The 12,575-nt window shown below is 43.8% G+C and overlaps 1 protein-coding gene across 3 annotated transcripts in view; it reads left to right on the forward strand.

Moving 5' to 3' along the window:
* LOC115125297 (phosphatidylinositol N-acetylglucosaminyltransferase subunit A-like) overlaps positions 1–12,347 on the forward strand; it is a 44,795-nt gene extending 32,448 nt beyond the window's left edge. The window contains exons 1-8 of one of the 3 annotated variants that reach the window (XM_029655171.2): positions 4,403–5,282; positions 5,576–6,323; positions 9,189–9,702; positions 9,898–10,168; positions 10,303–10,435; positions 10,526–10,658; positions 10,925–11,131; positions 11,271–12,347. In XM_029655171.2, the coding sequence (XP_029511031.1) occupies positions 9,256–9,702; positions 9,898–10,168; positions 10,303–10,435; positions 10,526–10,658; positions 10,925–11,131; positions 11,271–11,564 (1,485 nt within the window). In that variant the 5' untranslated portion in view covers positions 4,403–5,282; positions 5,576–6,323; positions 9,189–9,255 and the 3' untranslated portion in view covers positions 11,565–12,347. Of the gene's footprint in view, positions 1–4,402; positions 5,283–5,575; positions 6,324–9,188; positions 9,703–9,897; positions 10,169–10,302; positions 10,436–10,525; positions 10,659–10,924; positions 11,132–11,270 lie in introns of those variants that run through there. The other 2 variants (XM_029655098.2, XM_029654967.2) reach the window with 2 other exon arrangements.
* Positions 12,348–12,575: the final 228 nt, after the last annotated feature.

Consider the following 12,575-nt stretch of genomic DNA (forward strand, 5'->3'; position numbering starts at 1 on the left):
AAAATATATTTTCATTTTTTAAACACTTTTTTGGTTTATACATGATTCCACATGTGTTATTTCATAGTTTTGATGTCTTCACCATTATTCCACAATGTAGAAAATAGTAAAAACAAAGAAAATCCCTTGAATGAGTAGGAGTTTCCAAACTCTTAGCTTGTACTACACACAGAGAAAGTTATTTTTGGTGCCGTCCCCCAGGCCACCAGTTGCCCATCCCTGATCTACAGCATCAAATACATCACACTGTGAATGGGGGATGGTAGTAAGTGACAGGTGTAATGGTTTGTGCCAAGAACTGCAACTCTGCTGGGGGGATGCAACTGAATAATATGTTTGGTATGCTCAGTGTTTGAGCCTTCCCTGTCAATAATGTTGGGTACAGATAGGATATTTGTTGTTTTCATTACATCACTTGTCAAGCATGGGAGGATTTGGTTTGAACATGCAGAGATCTGATCTGCTCAGGGTGTGTCACAACTTTGTCTCACACATCAAAAGTGTATTGCGTTAAAAACATGAAATGATAATTGTTGGAAACTGGCCCTAAACTGTCAACACTATCACTCATCAACCTAGATCAATTCAAAGTTTCACCAGAAATAATCCTCTCTGATCCCATATCATAATATGCACCAGTGACAAAGAGTAAGTATTTTCAGTAGTTCTGCTATCAATCATAGTAGTTCTATGGCAAGGAAACTTTTGGGTAAGGGATTTGGTGTCATGAAGGCTTTTGACTGAAGGCAAAATATATATACAGTATATATATAATTATTTTGGACTGATCTCTCAGCCTTTATCTATAAACCATATAATAACAATCTGTCACTTTATGGCAGTATTAAATTGAGGGCCAGCATTTACAGTTGGTAATTCTAGCCTACTGTTTGTTTGTCTCATTCCTTACCTTGTAGACTTAGGGAAGGTTCGCATTCTCTGTCTCTGTCAGGATGCTACCTACAGTTCTTGCAGATTGTTTGTTGTGACTTAAGTGTCTGAGTGCAATGAGGTGCTATAAGCATTACTGAGCCAAGGCTTTACTTGGCTCATCGTGCTCTAGCGACTCCTTGGGCGGGCCGGGCGCTTGCAGGCTGACTTCGGTCGTCAGTTGAACGGTGTTTAGTCCCAAGGTCCTTAGCTTAGTGATGAGTTTTCAGGGCACTATGGTGTTGAACTCTGAGCTGTAGTATATGAATTGTATTCTCACATAGGTGTTCCTTTTATCCAGGTGTGAAAGGCCCGTGTGGAGTGCAATAGAGATTGCATCATCTGTGGATCTGTTGGGGCGGTATACAAATAGGAGTGAGTCCAGGGTTTCTGGGATAATGGTGTTGATGTGAGCCATGACCAGCCGTTCAAAGCACTTAATGGCTACAGACCTGAGTGCTACTGGTCTGTAGTCATTTAGGCAGGTTACCTTGGTGTTCTTGGGCACATGGACTATGGTGGTCTGCTTGAAACATGTTGGTATTACAGACTCAGACAGGGAGATGTTGAAAATGTCAGTGAAGACACTTGCCAGTTGGTCAGCGTATGCTCGGAGTACACGTCCTGGTAATCCGTCTGGCCCCGCGGCCTTATGAATGTTGACCTGTTTTAAAGTCTTACTCACATCGGCTATGGAGAGCGTGATCACACAGTCGTCCTGAACAGTTGATGCTCTCATGCATGTTTCCATGTTACTTGCCTCGAAGCGAGCGTAGAAGTAATTTAGCTAGTCTGGTAGGCACGTGTCTAGAGGTCGACCGACTATGATTTTTCAACGCCAATATCGATTATTGGAGGACCAAAAAAGCCGATGCCGATTAATCGGCCGATTAATAAATAAATAAAAAGTATTTATTTGTAATAATAACAAAAATAAAGTACAAAAATACTGAATGAACACATTTGAAAGCTGGTGGTTCCTTTTAACATGAGTCTTCAATATTCCCAGGTAAAAAGTTTTAGGTTGAGGTTATTATAGGAATTATAGGAATTCTCTCTATACCATTTGTATTTCATTAACCTTTGACTATTGGATGTTCTTATAGGCACTTTAGTATTGCCAGTGTAACCGTACAGCTTCCGTCCCTCTCCTCATCCCTACCTGGGCTCGAACCAGGAACACATCGACAACAGCCACCCTCAAAGCATCATTACCCATCGCTCCACAAAAGCCGCGGCCCTTGCAGAGCAAGGGGAACAACTACTCCAAGACTCAGAGCGAGTGACTTTGAAACGCTATTAGCGCGCACCCCGCTAACTAGCTAGCCATTTCACATCGGTTACACTAGCCTAATCTCAGGAGTTGATAGGCTTGAAGTCATAAACGGCTCAATGCTTGAAGCACAGCAAAGAGCTGCTGGCAAATGCACGAAAGTGCTGTTTGAATGAATGCTTACGAGCCTGCTGCTGCCTACCACCAATCAGTCAGACTGCCTCTATCAAATATCAAATCCTAGACTTAATTATAACATAATAACACACAGAAATACTATACTTCTGTGTATTAATTTTAAGAAAGGCATTGATGTTTATGGTTAGGTACATTCGTGCAACGATTATGCTTTTTTCTCAAATCCGCTTTTGTTAAATCATCCCCATTTGGCAAGTTGGCTGTCTTCGTTAGGAAGAACTAGTCTTCACAGTTCGCAATGAGCCAGGCGGCCCAAACTGCTGCACATACCCTGACTCTGTTGCACAGAATGCAAGAGAAGTAACACAATTTCCCTAGTTAAAAGAAATTCATGTTTGCAGGCAATATTAACTAAATATGCAGGTTTAAAAATATATACTTGTGTATTGATTTTAAGATAGGCATTAATGTTTATGGTTAGGTACACATTGGTGCAACGACAGTGATTTTTCGCGAATACGCTTGTTAAATCACCCGTTTGGCGAAGTAGGTTATGATTCAATGATAAATTAACAGGCACCGCATCGATTATATGCAACACAGGACAAGCTAGATAAACTAGTAATATCATCAACTATGTGTAGTTAACTAGTGATTATGTTAAGATTGTTTTTTACAAGATACGTTTAATGCTAGCTAGCACCTTACCTTGGCTCCTTGCTGCACTCGCATAACAGGTAGTCAGCCTGCCACGCAGTCTCCTGAAGTACAATGTAATCGGCCATGATTGGAGTCAAAAAATGCTGATTACGATTGTTATGAAAACTTGAAATCGGCCCTAATTAATCGGCCATGCCGATTAATCGGTCGACCTCTACTCGTGTCAACTGGCAGCTCGCGGCTGTGCTTCCCTTTGTAGTCTGTAATAGTTTGCAAGCCCTGCCACATCTGCTGAGCGTTGAAGCCATTGTAGTATGATTCGATCTTTGTCCTGTATTGACGCTTTTCCTGATTGATGGTTCGTCGGAGGGCATAGCGGGATTTCTTATAAGCTTCCGGGTTAGAGTCCAGCTCCTTGAAAGTGGCAGCTCTACCCTTTAATCCATGGCTTCTGGTTGGGGTATGTACGTACAGTCACTGTGGTGACGACGTCATTGATGCACTTATTGATTAAGTCAGTGACTGATGTTGTGTACTTCTCAATGCCATCGGAAAACTCCCGTAACATATTCCAGTCTGATGCTAAAATGGCACAGATACAGTACAAAGATGAGTTCTCTAACTATCTCTATGTGAAGGTCATGCGAGATGGAGCTTGAATCTGATAATGGTGGAAATAAGTATGTTAAACTAATGTAGGAAAGTTAACTTCTAGTGAAGGTATTACCCGGTTGAATCTGGTAGGAGTTCGTTTTCTGGGAGAATTGGGTCCCGATTTGGTGGATCCGTCGGAAGTATCCAAAATGGTAAAGAAAGCCTTGAGTAAAGTACAGTCAGTGAAAATCACAAGGGCTGGGCTTGTGTTGATTTTGTGTGTTTATGCTGATCAGAAGGATCATTTTCTGGGCCTCAAAATTGAGTTAATGATTATGCTATGTCATGTATTGACCTACGGAGCAGGGTGGGTGCCTGTCAAAGGAGTAAGTTCTGGTGTCTGAGAATGTTGACATTAACATGCTAAAGAAAATTCCTGGAGTGGTCGACATTCGTAGGATGTATCGTTTGGTCAATGGAAGGAAGGAGAACTCTGCCTCTGCAATGCAGTACTGGAAGGCAAATGCAGCATTCCATTGGAAATGTACTTCTGGTGTACCAAAATGCTGTCGGTGTGAACGAGGCATAAAGAGGCAGGCACATAGGACAAATGTGCTAGATGTTAAATGACACATTTCTCGAGGTAGGAATATTAAAATCTGGCATGTATGATAGACGTCTTTGCAATATAAAAGTCATATTCCTATTAATTTATAGGGTAGTGAGAGTGACTTTATCACAGTGCATTGTCATACCAGCCATATTTCTGCCTGCTAGAGCCACAATAACTCAGATACACAGGAAAACATTAAATGACCCAGGGAATAGATAGGACATCACAAAAACATATAACATTCAAAATGGGTGAACCTTTCCTTTTAACATCTGAGGAGCTACATGGATTACTGACTCGTGCAGTCCCACCCTATATATATAAATTGTTGTTTTTTTGGGAGGGGGGGGTAAATTCTTTCGTAGTTTGTGTTTTAATGTTAATTTTCTTTTCCCCGTAGTTTTATTTTGTGAATTTAATCCCCATCCAGTTAGAGGCGACAAACATTTTTGCATGTAGCTCGCCAATAAATCCAACGAAGAAGACTAATAATAATAATAATAATAAGAAGAAGATGATCAAAGATTTTATAACGAAACCAAGATACACCACAGCTTGTCGTTTCCAATGGGAACGAATTAGTCATAGTGGACAGAACAAGCAAGGAGGTGGGCAGGGCCATGCACGCGTTAGCGATAACCTATTGGCGCGTTGTAGTCTCCATATTTCGTTAGTGAACGCCTACTATGAATTCCCTTGTGCAGTAACTCAATTCGGATTTGCACTCCCAAACAGCGAAATTTTAAAATAAGCAAAGAATAACACTACATAACAAGTGTATTGAGATCAAATGTTTCATCGATGCGGCCAAAATCCATCTCATTCCCTCTTCTCCCACGACGCGCCAGTTAGGCACCTCTCACTACCATATTTGCTTGTGAGTGGAAACGCCAACCGGTTGCTTCACATTTATACATCCAGTGAATATCTGTCTTGTTGTTCTATCTTTGACATGATGACGCGGAGCAGGAAGTGTGTGTTGTTTTGATTGACGGAATATGGTTGAATAACGATGAACTGAGACAAAATTGTTGATTTATTTAAAACAAAAATACATTTCTCTTTGCTTTGAAGGTAAGGTCATAGTCTCAAGTCTGAACCCTCAAAGTCCTTTGCAGCATCATAGCAAACATACTAGCTTACCTAGCTTAATTTCTAACGTTAACTAGCCAACTAAAAAGTTACAGCAGCTAGTTAACGTTACCTCCAAGCTACAAACGAATGGGTTATCTACACTGTACAAAGATTAGGAACCATGGCTGTATTCATAGATGCCAAGGGAAGCCAGGCTAAATTGGAGGAAAAAAATGCATATAACAATATGTATTTCGTCTCTCTGTGTTTCATAATTGTCCTTCAATTCGCAGAGGCTGAATGTATCTCACCGGGAAAAAAAAGCATCCGAGCAAACTAAACAGCGAACATCTGTCTCCCTACGTGTGTGCCATCTATCGGATGCTGTCTGGTCTAAACGAGTATGACATTGTTGCTTCCCATACTCGATTGGAATGCAACGGAAGCCAGCGAGCATTTGGCCTCCCTTGATCAGTCAATTTTTTATATATTTTTTTTATCAGCGTTAATTAAGCTAAACTGAGCCAGTTCAACTATGAATGGTCCTGGCTCACCCCAAAAAAGTGTCAAGGAAAGCCAGCTTGGATTTTGGCATCCCTCACATCAAATCGCATTGAGATCATTCATCATTGACAGAACAACTTGAATTGTTGCATCCCGTTGTGTTGTAGCCCTTTGGTGGCTAGATTGCTTGCTAAAATGGGCCCTTTCCTAAATTATCCATGGATGGAGATAGGGAGTTGGTCTTGTGGTTTTACTTAATTCTCCATATTAGACAATGATTATAATGACGATTCTGATTAAACCATTAATTCATGCATTGTTGTGCCCTGGCCGGAGAGCATGGACATTCAGCATGTAACAGGCTAATGTTAACCAGCTAAAGTTGTCCATGAATGGAATTAGGCTTGCAAGTAAGCATTTTAGCCAGGTAGCCTAGGACAACAAAAAAATAAACACGTGTACTGTATGACTGAGTGATAGACTGTTTCGTCAACATGAAAGAAAGGAGGATGGCATTGGCGTTTCTCTACAAGTAGGGTGAGTCAACATATTCTCTACTTGCGTTCACGCATACTCATGCAGACAGAACCATGGACAGCCACATTTTATTTTGCTTACGTTGATTGCAATAAATTGTTTTTGGTATCTTTTAGTTGTCACTGTATTAGACTAAGCAGAGGTGATGGAATGGTGGAGGCAGCTGCTGTTTTCTTTGCGACTTGCGGTAACTCACTGTGGTTCTAAATCAATAGTTCTTTAGTGGTCCGTAAAATCCGGAAACATTAACTTGCTTGACCATGCTGTTGGTCATGTAACTGTCTGTTACATGTAATAAACTCAGAGAAAAAAAAACTTCCTCTCACTGTCAACTGCGTTTATTTTCCACAAACTTAACGTGTAAATATTTGTATGAACATAAGAAGATTCAACAACTGACATAAACTGAACAAGTTCCACAGACATGTGACTAACAGAAATTGAATAATGTGTCCCTGAACAAAGGGGGAGTCAAAATCAAAAGTAACAGTCAGTATCTGGTGTGGCCACCAGCTGCATTAAGTACTGCAGTGCATCTACTCCTCATGGACTGCACCAGATTTGCCGGTTCTTGCTGTGAGATGTTACCCCACTCTTCCACCAAGGTACCTGCAAGTTCCCGGACATTTCTGGGGTGAATGGCCCTAGCCCTCACCCTCCGAACCAACAGGTCCCAGATGTGCTCAATGGGATTGAGGTCCGGGCTCTTCGATGGCCATGGCAGAACACTGACATTCCTGTCTTGCAGGAAATCACACACAGAACGAGCAGTATGGCTGGTGGCATTGTCATGCTGGAGGGTCATGTAAGGATGAGCCTGCAGGAAGGGTACCACCATGAGGGAGAAGGATGTCTTCCCTGTAACGCACAGCGCTGAAATTGCTTGCAATGACAACAACACGAATCCAACCATCACCCCATGCGCACAAAACCGCGACTCGTCAGTGAAGAGCACTTTTTGCCAGTCCTGTCTGGTCCAGCAACGGTGGGTTGGTGCCCATAGGTGACGTTGTTGCCGGTGATGTCTGGTGAGGACCTGCCTTACAACAGGCCTACAAGCCCTCAGTCCAGCCTCTCTCAGCCTATTGCGGACAGTCTGAGCACTGATGGAGGGATTGTGCGTTCCTGGTGTAACTCGGGCAGTTGTTGCCATCCTGTACCTGTCCCGCAGGTGTGATGTTCGGATGCACCAATCCTATGCAGGTGTTGTTACACGTGGTCTGCCACTGCAAGGATGATCAGCTGTCCGTCCTGTCTCCCTGTAGCGCTGTCTTAGGCGTCTCACAGTATGGACATTGCAATTTATTGCCCAGGCCACATCTGCAGTCCTCATGCCTCCTTGCAGCATTGCCTAAGGCACGTTCACACAGATGAGCAGGGATCCTGGGCATCTTTCTTTTGGTGTCTTTCAGAGAAAGGCCTCTTTAGTGTCCAAAGTTTTCACAACTGTGACCTTAATTGCCTACTGTCTGTAAGCTGTTAGTGTCTTAACGACCGTTCCACAGGTGCATGTTCATTAATTGTTTATGGTTCATTGAACAAGCATAGGAAACAGTGTTTAAACCCTTTACAATGAAGATCTGTGAAGTTATTTAGATTTTTATGAAGTATCTTTGAAAGACAGGGTCCTGAAAAGGGGACATTTCTTTCTTTGCTGAGTTTATGATTTGTGGACTAAACTGGACAGAGGTTGCTATCCGATTTTGTGATAAAACAAAGGTGTCTTTGAATTTATTTTACCACTGTGTCTAATTGTTTCAGCCTTTAGGCCTAAATATCACGGTCGCAAGGCATATGAATTAACAGGTTATAAGAGCAAACAATGCAATTTTCACTACACAGGTTGTAATATGGCCTTTTTTTCTGGCTTCCCCAGTGATTTTACCGCCACTGTTAGGAACACCTACACTTTCCATGACATAGACTGACCAGGTGAAAGCTATGATCCTCTATTGATGTCACTTGTTAAATCCACTTCAATCCTTGTAGATTGACAGGTTAAATAATTATTTTTAAGCCTTGAGATAATTGAGACATGGATTGTGTGTGTGCCATTCAGACGGTGAATAGGTTAGACAAAAATTTGAGTTCTGGGCCTCCCGGGTGGCGCAGTGGTCTCAGGCACTGCATCGCAGTGCTAGCTGTGCCACCAGAGCCCAGGCTCTGTCGCAACTGGCCGCGAGGCCCATGGGGCGGTGCACAATTGGCCCAGCGTCGTCCGGGTTAGGGAGGGTTTGGCCGGCAGGGATATCCTTGTCTCATCGCGCACTAGCGACTCCTGTGGCGGGCCGGGCGCAGTGCACGCTGACTAGGTCGCCAGGTGTACGGTGTTTCCTCTGACACATTGGTGCGACTGGCTTCCAGGTTGGATGTGCGTTGTGTCAAGAAGCGGTGCGGTTGGGTTGTGTTTCGGAGTTCTTGAGTGTATCAAGAACTGCAATGCTGCTGGTTTTTTCACGCTCAACCGTTTCCTGTGTGTATCAAGAATGGTCCACCACCCGAAGGACATCCAGCAAGCTTGACTCAACTGTGGGAAGCATTGGAGTCAACATAGGCCAGCATCCCTGTGGAATGCTTTCGACACCGAGAGTCAATGCTTCAACAAATTAAGTTTGTTCTGAGGGCAAAAGGGGGTGAAACTCAATATTAGGAAGGTGTTCCTAACGTTTTGTACACTCAGTGTATGCGGCCAGATGATATCTCGACTAGCTAGCTTGCAACCGCTTATTCATAAGATTATCTTTCCATAAGCTTCATTACCAAAGTGTATGATATAGTAATTAGATTGAGTCCTAGGCTAGTCTGAGCAGATTGTGTTGTTGTAGCTAGCCATTGTAATTTATATATTTTTCATTATTTACACAGGTGCATGGTTGCTCTACATGTGAAACGCCTGTATGAGTGACGCACACAACCACAGCACTCCACCATCATGGGCCAGCGAAGGAGGGGGGCGGCTGCCCATGCTCCCCCAGCAAACAGACACCATGATGGGCTCACAGTAGCTCCCCAGGCCCCAACCAGGAAACACAACATTTGCATGGTGTCAGACTTCTTCTACCCCAATATGGGAGGGGTGGAGAGCCACATCTACCAGCTATCCCAGTGTCTGATCGAGAAGGGCCACAAGGTGGTGATCGCCACCCACACCTACGGCTGCAGGAAGGGGGTCCGCTACCTGACCAATGGGCTCAAGGTCTACTACCTGCCCCTGCAGGTGATGTACAACCAGTCCACCGTCACCACCTGCTTCCACAGCCTGCCACTTCTGCGCTGTGTGTTCGTCAGGGAACGCATCACCGTGGTGCACGCCCACAGCTCCTTCTCCGCTATGGGACACGATGCACTGTTCCACGCCAAGACCATGGGCCTCAACACGGTGGGTAGCAGTCTAGCAGAGAGGGTGTTGTGGGTGGTGAAACTAAGCCTACCTTTGACCGAACGTAGTGCACTATAGGAATAGGGAGCCATTGCAGACTCAACCTACGGCAAGGCGGTAACGTATCACATTCCTGAAATAGCTTTTTATGTGTCCATCTAGTATAAATAACTAAAGGTTGTTTTCTGTTTACAGGTGTTCACTGACCACTCCCTCTTTGGTTTTGCTGACGTCAGCTCGGTGCTGACCAATAAGCTGCTGGCTGTGTCTCTGTGCGATACCAATCACATTGTGTGCGTGTCATACACCAGTAAGGAGAACACAGTGCTCAGGGCAGGCCTCGACCCCGAGATTGTTTCTGTCATCCCCAATGCCGTCGACCCCAGAGACTTCACCCCCGACCCCTCCCAACGGCATGACGACAGGATCACCATCGTTGTGATCAGCCGTCTCGTCTACCGCAAAGGTAGGGTGGGTTGAGACTATACTGTATATAATGTAGCAAAAACTTGATCTACGTAATTTATTATTACATACAGTTCCTGTAGGTATGATTGTAGGAGTGGGGAGTGTCATTTCCTGCTCTTTCCCTTTTTTAAGGAATAGATCTTCTGGGAAGGATCATCCCAGAGCTCTGTCTGAAACATCCAGATGTACATTTCTTGATTGGTGGAGAGGGACCAAAGAGAATCGTGTTGGAGGAAGTGAGAGAGAAATACCAACTACACGACAGGTACAATTATACAGTGGTGTGTGTGTATGTGTGTGGTTGTATGTGTTTATATGTACTGCATGTGTCTGATTTGCTTCTCTCTCTCCCAAGGGTGCATCTCCTGGGGGCCCTGGAGCATAAGGATGTGCGTGGGGTGTTGGTCCAGGGACATATCTTCCTCAACACCTCCCTGACTGAGGCCTTCTGCATGGCCATAGTGGAGGGAGCCAGCTGTGGACTACAGGTGGGTTCATCCCTTATCACAACACAGGCCAGGTACAGTATACGTTAGCTGGTGCACTGTGAGATAAAGTGGTTGATACCTGGAACTGGTTGGGTGTAAGTCAGGGATTGTCTAATGACACGCAGTGGTGGATTGAGTGGGTGTTTGTCCATTAAGATGTATGGGGCAACGTGGTGAACTTTGTATATGTGTGGGTGTTTAGATGTTGAGTATGCTTGTAATGTGAGGGAGTTTGAGATCTGATCATTTTGTGTGTGTGCGTGTAGGTGGTAAGTACGCGTGTTGGAGGGATCCCAGAGGTTCTGCCTGAGCATCTGATCACCCTGTGCGAGCCAACCGTGCATTCTCTGTGTGTCGGCCTGGAGAGTGTCATCGCTAGGCAACTATCGGGCCGCGTTGACTCCCCTGCCACCATCCACGCCCACGTCCGCACCCTGTACACCTGGAGGAACGTCGCAGAGAGAACAGAGAAGGTAGGCTCATTCATGCTTACATACTCTCTATGTTTCATAAATCTACACTGTGATACACTTTCATAATACCTTTCATTGACTCCGACTGAGATACTGATGAGGTCTAATTCATTGATACTAACTCTCTCTGTTCTGTCAGGTATATGATTGCGTCGCTGGGAAGGAGGTTCTTCCTCTGGACAGACGGCTGCTCAGACTGAGGGCCCACTGTGGCCCCGTGGCAGGCTCCATCTTTGCCCTCTTTGCTGTTCTCGACTTCCTCTTCCTGCTCCTCCTCCGCTGGCTCCTCCCAGACCGCCTCATAGATATTGCCATGGACGCCACGGGCCCTCAGGGGTTGTGGAGGCGGGGCTTGGGCGATAGGAAAGGAACTCGCTCTAAAAGTGCCGTCTTGACAAAGGAGGAGTCAAGTGGTCACAAGACCAAGCTCTGATCACAACTCCAAGCAGGCACAAATCCTTATCCTCAATTGTTATATAACTCCTGAAAATACAGATGTTTTTTAAAAAAAATTTTTACTTGATATCTGACCGCACTACCTTATGACCTGTGGAGACTGACCACCCGTTGCAGAATGTTTCAGGGGAAACCCGTGTGTTTTCAATAGGATTGTTTGTTTTTTAAAATTATTTTTTTGTTTTGTTTTCCTCTATATATTTAATGTATTATTTCTTAAACTTTATATGATCAAAAGGATCAATACTTTGTAGTTATGTATCTTTTGTAATGTTATTTCTTTATTATTTTTTAAAATTCTTCTGAGTGGCAGAATCAAATCAAATTTTATTTGTCACATGCGCCGAATACAACCGGTGTAGACCTTACCGTGAAATGCTTACTTACAAGCCCTTAACCAACAATGCAGTTTTAAGAAAATAAGAGTTAAGAAAATATTTACTAAATAAACTGAAGTTTAAAAAAAGTAACACAATAAAATAACAACTATGTACAGGGGGTACCGGTACCGAGTCAATGTGTGGGGTTCAGGTTAGTCGAGGTAATATGTACATGTAGGTAGGGGTAAAGTGACTGCATAGATAATAAATAGTGAGGGGGGGTCAATGCAAATAGTCCAGGTAGCCATTTGCTTAGTTGTTCAGCAGTGGGGATAGAAGCTGTTCAGAAGCCTTTTGGACTTGGCGCTCCGGTACTGCCTGCCATGCGGTAGTGGAGAGAACAGTCTAGCAAACAAATAAATTCATTAAAAATCCTACAATGTGATTTTCTGGATTTTTTTTCTCATTTTGTCTGTCAGTTGAAGTGTACCTATGATGAAAATTACAGGTCTCTCATCTTTTTAAGTGGGAGAACTTGCACAATTGGTGGCTGACTAACTACTTTTTTTGCCGCACTGTATATAGGAACAAAAATAACACAGTTTTCACTGTAAACAGCTGACCAGACAAAACGCAGAGCTGAAAGGGGAGGAGATGTGGCTGGCATT

Source organism: Oncorhynchus nerka, linkage group LG1, assembly GCF_034236695.1.
Source record: "Oncorhynchus nerka isolate Pitt River linkage group LG1, Oner_Uvic_2.0, whole genome shotgun sequence".
Taxonomy (NCBI): domain Eukaryota; kingdom Metazoa; phylum Chordata; class Actinopteri; order Salmoniformes; family Salmonidae; genus Oncorhynchus; species Oncorhynchus nerka.